Consider the following 16,374-nt stretch of genomic DNA (forward strand, 5'->3'; position numbering starts at 1 on the left):
ATATACTACAATCGGGGTAGTAAACATGGAAAACAAACAATATAGTGATTAGATATTAAAAAAGAATGATTGACTCAAATTATTGTTCTTGAAAATGTATATATTCAGAGATAAAAAAAAATTGTATAGAGGTCACAAAACCGACCGGTTTTAATTACGTCTTTATTGTTTCCGGGGGTCGGTGACATGCGGTCATTCATTAAAAAGTTATTACCCGGGGCCCGGGGATATTTTGAAAACTTTAGAACACTCCTCGGAGAAAGCAACGAAACAGGCGACGTTTTTAGAATTTTGCGGCTATCCCCACATAGACTGAGAAGCGAGTAGAAAATTATTACGACTGGCGACGGACTCGGAGAATTAAATTTTATGCTAACACCTCCCGCTGCAACTGTACTTGTTGTGAACAAGTGCACCTGATTGGACGCGAATTAAAAATAATTACGGCAATTTCCCTTTTACAATTAAAAATTAAACAAGCTACGCCTTGATAATGAAAATAAGAGAACCGTACCAACGAAAGCACACGCTCACGTCCATTAATATAATAATACACATAATCACTGTTTGTTTTAAAAGATAAAACTGTTAATATTGTTTTTGTTATCATCGTCCTAATAATCTAGTAACAAGAAATTAGGTGTGGAAGCGATGTAAATTTATATAATAAATAGCCATAAATATAAGTACGTACCGGAAGGGAACGCGCAGACTGCTGAACAGGCCAACAACACTGTGGTGACCAGTGCTTGCCAAGAGCTGCTCGAACACATCGTCAGCCTGTAAAATACAACGGTTAAGACATATTGTGTCCGATGGTCACATTCGGACCCACGATTGTTGACAGGGAGAGCAAACCATACAAATGACAAGAATCATTTCGTGTTTGATTCGAAACGCAATTATATATTAAGATGTCATACTTAAACCTAAATCCATAACGCGCTACTGACAGACTAGTATAGTGGCAAATGGGGAGGGGGGTTTTGTTAAAGTTAGGCTAGGTTAAGTTGAAAATGGCCGATACTATCAAATCGGATTATCCGATTTCTGTAGGTTCGGTTCAGTCCTAATAATAACGCATACACACACATCCCGCGCGTAAAATAAAAACAATAACAATATATACAAAATATATGACAATAAAGTTGCAATGATTATTTTAGTACTGCGCGTAACGTTTTTAACGATAAAACGGCGGAGTAAAACTTGACTGGGTCACGATTTCGACGGCAGCTGTAAATGAAATCGCATCACTATCTATACCCGACAACGTTGATTCAAAAAAAATAGTGATAATTAATTGATACTGTTAATATATGGTATTAATAACGACGTGGATCGGTCGGTTGATCGTCGGACGGACAACAGACGCAGTCGTGTCGTACGGGCGCGGGTGATACGTGTACACTGACTGAACACGACGGGGGCGGCGCACGCCCCGCGAGCTTGGAACGCGCGCGCGGCCCAATCCCTTCCCTCCGCACGTACTCGCCCATCATCGCCGCCGACGCCGCAGCCAATTGGCAAAAACCGCCGCCGCCGTCGCCACAGGTATCGCCGGACTCGCCGCGCGCGTGCGACGATGGATAAACGCGCACGGCATTCGAACTGCACGAACTGTCGAGACGAACACGCTCCGGCGCCGCCGATGCCGATGAAGATCGCTTGAATGCCGCCACCGCCGACGACGAATCCCCGGCATCGATGCCCCCCGCCGTCCAAGGTAAGCACAATAATATTAATACTATAATCGAATATGTATTATTGTCACTGGCATATGCAAAGCCCGCGTGAGAGAATATTAAGATCCGTACGAAATTATTTAAACACACATTTATTGAAATTTCTCATTTTTGGAATATTCTACCATATTTTATATTATTTGGAGTTTGTATTACAATCAAGAATTACCATATAGGACATCTACGTGGCGATATGATACATTTTTTTCGAATTAGAACTTTTCTTTTTTACTATGTTAAGCAAATAAATGTTAAGAAAACTTATACGAAATTCGAACGAATAGTTTAAGAACAACTACATTTTATGTATCAATGTCTAAAAATTTTAATTTGTTAATATTTTCTGAGCAATAAGTAATCAAGTAACTAACTGACTAAATACTACATCAACTTGTACAGAGTGCAGTTTATAATAAGAGTACATTTGCGATCATATTTATTATAAATATTATTTAAATGAATAGTTATTATTTAATCTTTTTTAGTATTCAGCCATTTTTTAATCTTTAGAAATTAATTTTTATCAAATACAATAAAAATCAATTTTAATAACTTCAATAATTACCAAATTATGTATTTATAGTTATTAATAAATTACATTTTCTTCTGTAATTATAAAAAAAAAAAAAAAAACAAGTAAACTAAAATACTTGTACATAATTAAATGTATCATGAAAAATGTAACATCTAGGCGTTAATATTTATAATACGATTTGGGGTAAGACGATGATATCCGACGAATAATCTTTGTTTTATTTATCTTGTAGCTTATTGTTTTCGAGAAAACTATAATACCTACTGCATATTATTATAATTTAAAATCACAATTTTTTTTTAACAAGGGATGCATTATTTTGGAAAAAAAATAACAGAAGGTATAAAAAATGTAAACTAAAAAAGATGTGGGTTTGTATTCCAGTCCCGTATTCACCCCTCTATCAACCACTGTGCAATATATTCAGAAATTAATTTATACGAGACTTTTAGAGTTTCAGTTCCACGACTATATGACGGCATATTAATTGTCAACGAATGCATAAGATACAAGTATATATTTTACAAGACAGTGTCTTTCATTCACTAATACGAATGCTTATTTTAATCTTTAAATTCATTAAATTAGTGGGATAAATGAATACGTACGAGCATCGTAATAAACACACGATTTCATTTCATAAACTATACTAAAAACGTTAACATTTTTTTTACGATCTAAAATTTTTCTAAAAAAATTGAGTATATGATATTTTTTAATAAATACTCGCTAAAACAACGAAGAAATTCCATAGTATAAACCATATGAACCTAACCTAATAAGAGTACTTCACAAATATCAAGAAGATGTTTGAGGTAGTAATTTATTAATTTAGGTAGCAGGTTTTTCGCATTAAATTATCAAATACAAATATTAAAAATAAATAAAATAACATGAATATAATATAATTTATAAAATATATTTGACTTTTAAATATACTATAATGTGGTACACTTTTAATACATAATTAACCATCAAAATATTTAAATTAGCGAAAAAATGATGGTAATAATAATAATATAAGATACAATTGTACATACATATTAATTATGTATATTATGATTTTATTGTTAAGTGGTTACTTTGAAATAATTGAAAATGTTAATATCAAATGTACTTGAAGTAGCTATATACTTGATCGTTATTATACTTGAGAAAATATAAAGTAGTGTAAACTATTATGAAACTGTTCAGAAATTAAAACACGTTGGTTACTGAAAGATTTACTGAATAAAATCATCTCTTCCCCATATATCAAATATTTCATCGATAAATTATTTTTAACTTAAAAACTTAATCAAAAACATGATAATAACTTTCAAAACATTGTACCAGCACAGTCATTTAATTGTTATGCTCGATAAAATATATGCTATCTGTTGGGTTAAATAATACGACGTAATCATTTTAACGTTTATAAATAATTGGATTATTGCAATTCCGTATAAACTCACGCAAGCTTTATAAAGAACTTTATCTACATTATTTTATTATTATTATTTTTAATAAAGAAATTTTTTTATTTTTATTCATTCAGGTATTATACTTTATTATTATTTAAATTACTGCAAATTAGACAAAAATAAATAGTAATATTATAATTTTTTATTTTTCTAAATGTGTACAATTTCCTAACAGATTTTATTAAATCTAATAATAATCTTGTTATTTTGTTGGTTTGGTACAAGTTTAGTGCATCAATAAGGTTTAGTATAAATTTAGAATGTTGAATTCGTTAATAGGCAGTAAACATTTTGTTTAGGTATTTTATTTTGTTATAATATATTTGGTCCGGTATGCCTACCTTACAGTTTTCACATGTTGGTTATTCATGCTTTACCGTTATTTAAAACTAATAATACCATAATTCAATATGATAAATTTTAATTCATATTTTATAGAATTTATTAAAATGTTATTAATTAACAATGGTTTGCATTTCATTCAAAAATATTCAATTCATTTAAAGATTTTTAATTAATAATGGTAATTTAAAAATACCTTTATCAGCTCATAAAATGCTTGTATTATTCTTATTTGTAAATAATAAATCAATAACATATAAATGCATAACTAACTAACAAACAAAATTGAATTCCATAAAACTATAGTTTATAGTGAATAATAAAATCCGAACATTTCTCACCATAAATTATGGGAGGATATAAAATAAATAAAAACTACGAATATTATTTTCATAAATGTACGTTAATAATAATTGTAATACTAAGTAATAATTCATAATTTTAATTTAACTAAATCTTATAGATATCTTTTGAAAATTTATTTGGTTGTCATTAATAATGGGCTTATAACACTACAGGTAGGTACACATAAAGCAGACATTGATATGCTCGTTATGAAGAAATATTACTAAATTCAGAGATACCTACATTAAAATTATGAATGATAATTATGTATAGAAAAAAATAAATCCTATTGAATTTTTTATCGTTATAAGGAAGTAATTCAAAATCTAAATATCGGTGTTTTACAACAATATTATAAAAATGTATAAATAAAACTATATTAACTACAGAGTAATTTTGAGTAAAACTATAAAAAAAAGCAAACATAATTTTAATTAACAATTATTCAAATCGATTAGGTGTAGGTGTTTTTAAGTACAACATAAAATTAAAATATTAAAATACTTAACAAAATATTATGATATTTACTTATGATAAGTAATTTTAACAGTAAAAAATATTTATTTTAAGTTTGATTTGATTTTAAATTCAAGCTAAAATGTATTTACATTGTGCAAATTAACCACAAATTGGTAACGAAATTATAAATTTAACTTACATACCCAGAATTACTATTCTTTACACACTAGGTACTTTGTTTTTTGTTTTATATGAGTTGACTACAAGTCCCGACCATCAATCATGTATAATGTTTAATAATATATTAACATAATTTTCAAAACTTTAAACGTACGTATTATGCTATAAATACATTTCATTTTTGTTCAAATTTAATAACTATCCATTTTTAGTTCAAATTTAAATAATTTAAACCTTTACTCTAGTATCAAAATAATAATTTTAATAAGTATTATATGATTGTTATGAAACATATATTGCTTTGATAGGTACTGAACGATATAAATATTATAAATAATAAAATATATTTTATTCATTATGTGAAAAGTGTAATACTAATTTGTATTAAATTTAAAGCTATTATAAATAAATCACTCAACTATTAGTTATGTCGTAATATCAATAAGTTAATGTTATATTTAACTGGACACGTTTTTTAAATGCAACCAATGGTTCTCCAATATATTTTTCTTAGGTAAAAGTAATTACTAATTAATAATACATTTTATGCAGTCTTAAAATATTGTGCTGAAATAAAATGTTTTAAAAAATACTCTATTCAACAAGAACCGTCTTATACAACATTGTTATTTATAAATAAACTTGATTTAAAACAAATTATAAACCTTAAAAGTTCTGATGTCACGCGTGACATCATTAAAATGACAAAAAAAAATGAATATTATTGTGTAGTTAATAAATTGCCTATCTATTAAAGTTAAATCACCGTGCCTTTATACTAATGCTTTTAATACTTTTATTATACAAATAATTGTTTATAGATTATCATATGAAAAAAATATTATTTAAATTATTTACCTAATATTTTCCAATACATTAAATAAAATAAAATTATCGATCCGAAAATAAACATGTTCAAGAAAAATTCGCAAATGATGATCATTCTATTTGTTCCAAAAAAATATAAATATGTAATGTATATTTTATATACTATATATTAATTTATAAAAACTGAATACTTTATTTGTTTAGGGGGCAAAGTTTTATACATCCAACTACGAATATGAATACGTAGGTATGATTTATATCAATTCTGAAAATACGCTTGAATATAAAAAACTATTTGGTGACCGTACTATATAAGTTACATCATAGACTAGGCCTTAAAAGTTTTCCCATATAAAATTCATTTTATGCAAAAAATAAAAAATAAATGTTGTTGGTGAAAATGGGATCACTATTAGGAAAAGTTTGTGTAGAAAAAGGGCGATTACCATTATGGCCAGAAAAAACTTTTGCTGCAGCTTACGTACTTTGAATATATACCAATAACGATAAACATACTTTCTAAACGGCAGGAAATATTACCAAACTCAAATAAATATACAATATTATAATTGTATACAATGCATATTTTTTAATTTATATTTATGTTGAACATTAATTTCAATAAAAAAAATGTACCAACCTTTACATTTCGCATACTGAATACTACACCAAAATACATTTTTATCATTGAATCAAACGAATTATTTACAACTATAGATTTAAAAAATGTTATATTCGTATAATGGAATATTTAAAAGATGAGTAGTACTAATCTTAAGTATAATTGATAAAACTTGCAATAATGTTATTCCATAATAGATTACCTATTAAAACGGAGATTTCAAGTTATTTGCTATATAATTTAATAATAATTTCCTATTAACTTGTCAACCAAACTCCATCCATATCAACTAAAAGTTGAGTTAATTAACGCTATATATAAACATCATTTATTGCTTAATTCATGAACTTGAAATAATAATTATTATACTGTTCTACACGATTTTTTAATCATTTTTGAAAGAACGCACAACGAATAAAATTAATAATAAGTAGTAATATGGTCAGAATTCGTCGTTTTTTAAAAAAGGATAGACTTAAAACCCGTTAATGAATGTTTTATTTAAATTAAAGTTCTTAGGATGGGGGAGTCTTAACACGAAATGAATATTCATCCTGGTCGATTCGTCTTGGCACGCCCGTAAACTTTCTTCCGAGAGAAAATAATAATTCCGAATGGATTTTAAAACGGGCGTCCGTATATTATTCGCTGGAATACAAATATCACAAAACTTTTACTCCCCACCAACCCATCCACTCTTCAGTCTTATTAGCACCGTTCTCAGCAGTCTGATGAGTTTTTTTTACGAACTCTGCCGCATAGGTTTTAACCCGTAAATACCAATAAGTCATATTTTCAGAGAGAAAATATAATATGCAAAAAATAATAATAATAAATTCCAAACACCATAAAAAGTAGTGTCAACATTTAAAAGCTCCATCCCTTGTAAACTTAAAAAGTATACTACAAGAAGATTACATTGATTTTCAAAAATATTGTTTACTTTACAATATTCATATACTCCAAGTAAACGTTAATTATAAAAGGTGACATAATATGAAATATTAAAGTACATTTACAAAGAAATAATCTTATAGTTAAACAAAAATTATCAAAAACCAACAATATCATACAATTTAAAGTTTTTTTTATCACAACAAAAATAATCCAGGTAGGTACATTAACAACATTATATTATGAAATAAACATAATAAAATTAAAACCGTTATTGGTCCATTCAAAATATTTTTTAAGTAGTTTAATAAGTATAAAGTAAACTTTTCATGAATAATTAATTGAAATATACATATTAGTTATTTATTTTCTAAACAGATATTTAAGTGCTATACTTTACATGTTCATGTTATTCAGTATTAAAAATAATGTGTACCTATTGAAGCATAATTGAGCAGTATAACTTACTATTTTTTAATTTAATTTTTTTTTTTTTTTTTTTGGTACCTGCCTAGTTATAAATAAATCAAATACAAAAAAATAAATCTATATTCTAAAAATAAAATAAAATAAAAACACAAAAAGCTTTGTTCAACAAGCGTTTTTTTTTTTTGCTTCAGCACAGTATAATATATTAATGAAGAAAAGAACCAGTGTTGGACATTGTCAATTAAGTAACAATTTCACATTTTACTTTGTTTATTCAATAATATACAACATATGTGTAACATTTTTTTAAAAATGAAGTATGTAATTCAAAATGTATTGAGGTCGGTCGTTATTTATGTGACGGAATTAAATATTTTTAATAAAAATGAATTATTTTCAAATTATTTACGATAGTTAAAATAAGAATTAGGTAAATGGATAACGCTTTGTTATATACATTAGAATCATTAGATGGTCTCGAGTGAATCACTATTTTAGATGAGTTTAATTTGAATTCAAAGATATATCAGGTATAGCATTGCGGAAACGATCTATCACCCTATTTCACCAAGTAGATAATAGATTTTTTTGATATGAATATGTAACTTTAAAAATGATTTATTTTACTTTAAATGTTGAAGTAGGTTAAAATAATTTTTTCGAAAATCTTGCATTTGTTATATTATTAGTATTTAATTTTTATAATAATATGTATTTTTACTAAATTATATCAAATTATATAACACAAAATGTAATAAGTAATAACACTTTTCTGTAAATACCGTCAAAAAGTAAAAATAGATTTATAGTACCTAACATTAAAAAAAATAATATTTTAAAATGAATCAAAAATATTACTGCGAACAGTAAAATGCAAAATAATATAAAATATATACAATACTACAATGTCTTTAAATTATAACAAAAAAAACTAAAAAAAAATTGTGCTGATAAATGCTTATAAATACGTTAACAAGAAAAAAAAATTATAAATTTGATCTTATAATGAAAATGATAATATAAAAATTTGGTGAAAATTTTAATATCCTATTATTATTTTTTTTTTTTTTAATACAATAAAATATCAAAAATTGTTTGAAGAAAAATGATTATTTTACAAGTGAATATCAAATTTTGTAAATATTTGAACTTTAAATGCTCATAAAAATTTTATAAATTTTAACAGTATGGTTTATTTTAATACATTAAATACTTTGTGAAACAGTAAAAATAATCTTAACATCAAGTCTGGAATATTCAATCGGAAGATATTCAAGACATGTAATCACTTAAAAATCCTTAAAATATTTAAAAAAAAAAAAAAAAAAATGAGGAATATAGAAAATTGTCGTATCTATCGTAACGTCGTAATATCTTAGAAATATACTTAGTAATTTTTTGACAGCATAAACCAAAAAAAAAAGGTTAATATTACATTTTATTTCCACCTATAACCCATTAAATAATGCAAAGAAACACGATCCGAGATGAAAGATAAGCATTAAACATATTCTATATATTGTTGGTGGATAAACTTACCACCTAAAATATATTCCCCATATCTTAACAATTGATCTAGATATGTAACCAGAACCGTTTTCGTACAATATTCAAATAAATATTTTTGTCATGTTACCATATCAATGTTCTGAACACTACTACAATTTATTTATTCATAAAATATTAGAATGATGATTGTATTTCAACTTAACTTAATAATAACAGTAATAACATATCATAAATACCCTCCAATAAAATATTAACATTTGAGTCTAAGAATTCAGCTTTTCGTACAAATAAATAATTCATTAGTAAATCCATAATAAACTTACATAAACCTTTAACAACAAATTATAATGTAGGAATTAAACAAAAGAAGAAGAAACTAATACAAATATAATATAGTAGAATAATACATAATATTTTATTATTAGGTAACAAAATTTGATAAATTATACATTATAATATTATACATATTAAATCATCATTTAAAATTAAATTAAAATTTTATTTAAAAATAATTATAATCCTTCATCTAAAGGACAAGTTAATTTAAAATAACAAACAAATAACCGATGATAATAATCTTTCAGGGATCAAACATAATAATTTTCGATTGGTTACTTCTCTGTTTACTAATTAGTCTCGGGTGTTTACTCAATGGATAAGGGTGGGGTAAAGGCAATTGATTGTCACGAATTCGCTAATTATTGTTAACAACTATTTGTCAAACGTTAGGAAATTGTGGTTTAATTATTAGTCTTCACAATAGAGTAACATCATAGAGATTGATTAGTAAAAATCCTGTAATAACAAGATTCTGCTAATTCTACAATGCATTTTGATAATAAAACCCATATCAGCCTTTCTCAAACGAAAGAATTTTTTTAATTATATAGATTCCAAGAAATTTATGTTTTTTATACTACATATACATTAACTTACTATAATACAAGTATATCATAGTACCAAAAATTACCATCGGATGTTAAAATTATTATTACTCACTTTACGTATAGGTATGCCTCATAATAAAAAATACATTTGTACAATTATATTCATTTTTAACCTTAAATGTAATAAACAAATCATCTAAAAATGAAACCATGTAGATGGCGATAGATTTTCGGAGAAAAATGTCGAGTCCTAAAAACATTAAAAACCACTGGAATAACTAAATCATCAAACAAGACAACAACATTATATTAATATTTAACTCTATTAAATAAGCTTTATTCTATAAATACAATATGAAGAATAAGTACCTAGAAAGTTTAGAAAGCATTTTAATATATATTCAAATTTAAAAACATTTCCTAATCACAATAAGACGCTTAAAAAATATATTTAAGAACGTAATAATCTGAATTCCAATAGCTAACAAAATAATATTTTATCATTTTATAAATTAACTGGATTTATGTACCTGAGAAATCATAGTATACACTCGATTCAATGTTTAATAATGTGTAAATAGTGATAAATAGCGAAAAGTCCATTTTTATTTTAGACGGTCTTTTCAAAGTCGCAAATGTAACGTTCAAAAAGACTTTATTTGGATGTATATAGTCTACACAGACAAGTTTTTTTACCGCCAAATACCTCCCACGAGACTAAAAGCATTACAAGCAACATGCGTGATTTAAATCAAGAGAACCATAAGACATTTAAAATAAAAATGAAAATGTAAACTCTACGGTTCTTACAAATATATATGCAAAATAAACAAATAAAATTTTCTGTATTTCCAATAAGTGATTACAAACTCGGTCATTTTTTGAATCAATAGGTAACAAATATTATAATAATTTATAACCAGGTTTAAAAACATAAGTTCTCTACAAAACTATAAACTTTATAATTTAATATATTATATATGTTAAAGTTAAATTATTTTTATAAGATAAACCTAAGTCTTATAATAAACATAATGTACACTTATTGCCAAAAATTATTGGCAAGAAAAATATAGTTTACAGTATTTCACTAACTGAATTATTTATTGTTAATTATAAAAATAAAAATAATATTTAAATGAAAAAAGTATATTCTTCATCAATTTTTATATTATATTATAAAAATTGATGAAGAATATACTGAAATGTTATCTATTTCATGATATCATAACATTAAATTAATAATATTACAAACGTTACAACGTTTACATCGAATAATTATTTTTTTAAATAGATTTTAGTATAATAACAGGTACTTAAATATAAAAATAACATTAAGATGGCATTTTTTTTTCTTTTTGAGGAAATAAAGTGTTACTATTTGGGTACATAGAAAAATGAGTGAATATTACAAGTAAAATAAATATATTATATTAATATAAATAAATATATTTCAATCATAAAAACGATTTGAAAACAATATCCGCAAGACAAACAAACATAAATATTTCATATTATATGTATTTTAAATGTGCAAGCTGTAAAAAATATGAAATCATAAAGTGTTTATAATAAATATAAGGCTATAAGGTCTATAAAGATAGCTAATATTCATTTCTATTTTTATTAAATTAAAAATTACTTAATATTAAATAAATAATACTTATATTATTAGATTACACGTAAGACAAACTCATATAATATAAAATCTCCAATAAGATATGGATATTTAATTAAAATTATACAAATGGTAGTTTATTTGTAAGCACTTATTTTATATTCACAGCTCCAATAAAATAATAAAACAAGCAAATAAAAATCTGCTATGCAAAAAAATGCAATCCACTTAAAAGTTTCGTTAAATAAATTTTAATTCCATTTTCCATCATTAGACCTAGAAAACATAATTATAAGACCAAAAAAAAAACTCTGCTTTATTTAACGCCAGTAAAGTGAAGACAATAACGGATAAAGACCTATTTATTTGGTTTTTGCAGCATTTGATTACTCGATATTCCTGCGAGAACTTTGATATTTTTTTTAAATTGGTGAAATGATATTAATTTTAACCATTAATGTAAACATATTTTATTTTCTATAAGCCCTTTGACGTTAATCAGTTGATTTTAAATATTTTATGAGCAACGCTGCCAAACAAACAATAAAAAATGTTTAAAGTTTGTTTCTGTTTACAATGAATTATATGTACATGAAAAAAGAAAACAAAAAAAGGTAATTTTATGCAACAACACAACCCAACGACGGTACGGCGTAATAATGTCGAGTTATGTGTATTTTTTTTTCATCTCCATCACCCGCCATCCCCTCAGATCACCACACTCGTTTACCTCTACCAGTGTTCGTATTACGTCCAACGGAAATGTAAAACGTTTAACGGTTGCCGGACAAAAGCGGCGGCGCGGCGGCGTGTGTCCAAAATGAGACAGTAGCGGGAGCACGGGTCCAGAAGCGGTGTTTACATTATTATTAGTTTAAACCGTATTTCGTGAGCGAATCGTTGGTGGTGGCAGAGGCAGTGTTGGGGTGGGTAGATTGTGAGTACCGACGGCGTCGGTTGGGCGGTATGGCGCTATATGAATGGCGAGCCTTTGGCCGTAGGTTCCATCTCGGTGGTGGTGAAGTGGTGAGGAGGAACAAAGCACCGGCGGATGAGTTTAATTTCGCATTTCATTAAGCCCTCTGACCGTTGTTTAAAGGGCGGTATCCCTACCGGACCGAGAGTGAGAGCACACACGCCGACGCCGCCACCGCCACCGCCATCGCCGTGACATCCGCCAACAGGTCCCACCCGCGCCACCTCCTTTCCTAGTTTGGTTGACCACAATAAATCTGTCGGCCCGTGTAATTGCGTTTTACATCTTGTGTAGCGGTGAATCCCGATTTGCCGTGAGGCCGAGAGATTAATACGCGACAAATCCGACGGGTTAGCCCCCCTACACCCACAAAACATCTCATCAGATATCTCCTTTTAACCCCTAAGGCACCACCGCGATGGAATCCGTTTACTAAACAATGGCCAATGGAGATTTGCAATCAAACTCAAAAACACTAACCCCCGACTCCCACCAATGCTCTTAGCATATCACCTTCATCCTGCCACTGTCATCCTTAAGGACGTACACACAAAGGACGATTATTTGGAATAATATATTCGAAAGGGAGTTGCGTACATATAGACAGTTTAAGCGTCATATTATTGTATTAATATCATCATCATTGTTCTTAAACGTCCTTCACATGTTCCAGCCGTCTAAGTGATATTAAATCGAACGTACGCACAAACTACAAAGTATGAAGGAACTTTCGCAAATCTAAATAATTATTTCATAATAAACAATACAAAATACGACAATACTTAATATTATTAAATTTACGAACCGTGGACATATAACACTTAATACTATTACCACAAAACATTTCCATATTAATTATCAAATTAATTGTATACAAATATTAATATAGGTTCAATTTTAAATTATTTATTTTAAAATAAAAATGCAATATATTTTAATATATTAGGATATATATATTTTTCTATACAGCTAGATATATTATTATCAGTATGAATATAACTTGTAGACTCTATTTATTTTTCTAGAGCTTATTTAAAATTAATCTTACAATTAAAAACTATACAATTTTTATTTTTTTTAATATTGCATGCATTTTCAAATCAGTATAAGATATATAGAAAACCTAGTTGTTTTTTTTATTTGTTCATAAATATATACAAAATATATGAATATCTTATTATATTATATTTAAAAAAACAACCATTAAAATAATTATATATTAAATTACCTATCTGAAAATTACATAAATAAATTATACTGTAAATATTAAATGGATTGAATATTACACGTTACTAAAGGTATACTTTTACTTTTTGATACAATATATTACATAGTAGACTAAAATCTATTTTTTTACAACAAAAATATTACAAAACTCATAATAATTATATTGGTTATTTGCTATAAAAGTTAATTAAAGTTAAATTAAGTATAAATAATGGGACTGTGTTTAATAATTTTTAGTTTTTAGTGTAACGACATCAAATTTGAGGAATAAACATCGTCTATTGTTTCAACATTGTTTAATAAAGGGCTCAATCAAAAGTTAAAAAACTGTTTCGATTGATCTTTTATCTTCACAAGAGTAAACTTCATAAGACCATTGAAATGCTTTCACGAGTAGGTGGTCAAACAGAAAACTCAATTAAATCAGCAGCAGAAAGTTTGAACAGAAATTCGTTTAACTAAGGGATAGAAAAAATGTACATGGGATTGATCAAGGGGGGAAGTGAGAAGAAATGGAAAAGGAGAGTTGTGTCCCGAAGTATCATCGTGATTAGAGAATTTTTCCGTTGGAGTTTGTCTGTCTTTAGAAAATCAAAAGCCTTTGTAGCTGCTCAAAGCACTACACCTGATATAGCCAGTAGGGGATGTCCCTATCTTAAAGAATCCATTTACCAACTAACATAATTTTATTGCATATATATACGTAAAAATCTTAAAACATATTCTCAATATACAATTTAATTAGTTATTAAATTATCCATATAAACTACAGGAAATAATACAGTTAAATTCTATGTTAGATACAGTATTTATCAAAAGAAAATTTCAAATACACATAATACTACATAATCTTTGACATTTTTACACAAAGTAATGAAAATTGTGGTTAAAAAATTCTAATTTATTTAATTATTGAATATTTTATTTAACGTTATTCTTGTGTCAAAATATGTTCATAAAGAATATACTATATTTTCTACTATGAATTATTTTATCAGAAAACCGAATTCATCGGCCTATTAAGTATTAAGGTTAAAAATAAATGAATATTACAAAATTAAAATGTATGTATATTATTATGCTTTAAATACTTTACCTTAAAATAAAGATAAAATTATGTAAATAAAATTACATAAAATTATAAAAGATAAATTCTTTTTTTAATATTAGAATTCATCATTTTCATAGAAGTGTAAAATATTAATATTATAGATAGGTAGCTCAACAATTCTAATAGTCTAATATTTTTCAATGATGCTATCAAATAGTACTATAAAATACCTATAGTAATTATATTGTTTTAACGTTTATGACCAATATTATAAACATTTCTGATTTTCATAATCAGAATTCCATAAAATTAATTAAATTTAGTACACACTATTGTTAAAAGCCATGGTTAATTTTACAAAAACCAATTTGGATACACAAAAGATATTTAAATAAATATTGAGTGTGAAGCACAAAATAAAATTTGTTAAATGTCCAAACGCGTGTGTTCTGATATTATCGCAATTGAACGAGCCCATTTTGGTATGAAAAGGGTGATCAGGAAAGGATACAAATATGTCGGGGAGGGGTGTGGACAATAGATATTTCGTATAATTTGGCAATGATGACAAGATAGTAAATCGGAAATTTAATACACTCAAAAAACACCTGTCTAGGGAAATCTGGAAAAAATGGATATTGATTTTGCAATTGATTTATTTTTGAATTATAAACTATCGATTTGTGATGAAGTGTACAAAATTATAAAATACAAAATGGCTTAATTAATGTTTCATAAAAAAAAATTAAAATTTTTAATCAAGCATCAATATTAATAGGAAAATTTCTATACTCATATAACTTATAACACTACACTCTGATAAATATTTTAACTACATTTATTCTACATTTATTCATGATTATTTACACGTAATTAACAAATTAGATTTATATCTAAAAGTAAATATTGACAAAAATAGTTTTTATATAAAAGTAACTAATTTATAATTAAATTTAAAAATTTTAATTATTTAATAATTATATTAAAATATATACTGCAATACATTTTTTAAATAATCTTAAATTATAGAATAACGATTTTTTATCGCAATCACTTATTTTAACTCGGAAACATTAAAATTTTTAATAACAAATTCATTTATTATAGAACCTCACTTTTATAAGTAAATGGTTTTCAATTCTATTGATTATTTAAAAATAGTTATTAAGTAAATTCTTATAAAATAACTTACTCGAAAATATAAAGTAAAGCAAAAATAAAGAAATAAAAATTATTTTCCCGTTTTCTTATTATCAGATAAATT

The 16,374-nt window shown here is 26.3% G+C and overlaps 1 protein-coding gene across 7 annotated transcripts in view; it reads right to left on the minus strand.

The window, feature by feature from the left end:
- The window catches only part of LOC113560630 (tyrosine-protein phosphatase Lar), a 151,901-nt gene that overhangs the window by 115,816 nt on the left and 19,711 nt on the right, over positions 1-16,374 (minus strand). For all 7 annotated transcript variants that reach the window (XM_026966621.1, XM_026966624.1, XM_026966623.1 and 4 more), the window contains exon 3: positions 695-780. In XM_026966621.1, the coding sequence (XP_026822422.1) occupies positions 695-773 (79 nt within the window). In that variant the 5' untranslated portion in view covers positions 774-780. The remainder of the gene's footprint in view (positions 1-694; positions 781-16,374) is intronic.

This window comes from Rhopalosiphum maidis, chromosome 4 (assembly GCF_003676215.2).
Source record: "Rhopalosiphum maidis isolate BTI-1 chromosome 4, ASM367621v3, whole genome shotgun sequence".
Taxonomy (NCBI): Eukaryota; Metazoa; Arthropoda; class Insecta; order Hemiptera; family Aphididae; genus Rhopalosiphum; species Rhopalosiphum maidis.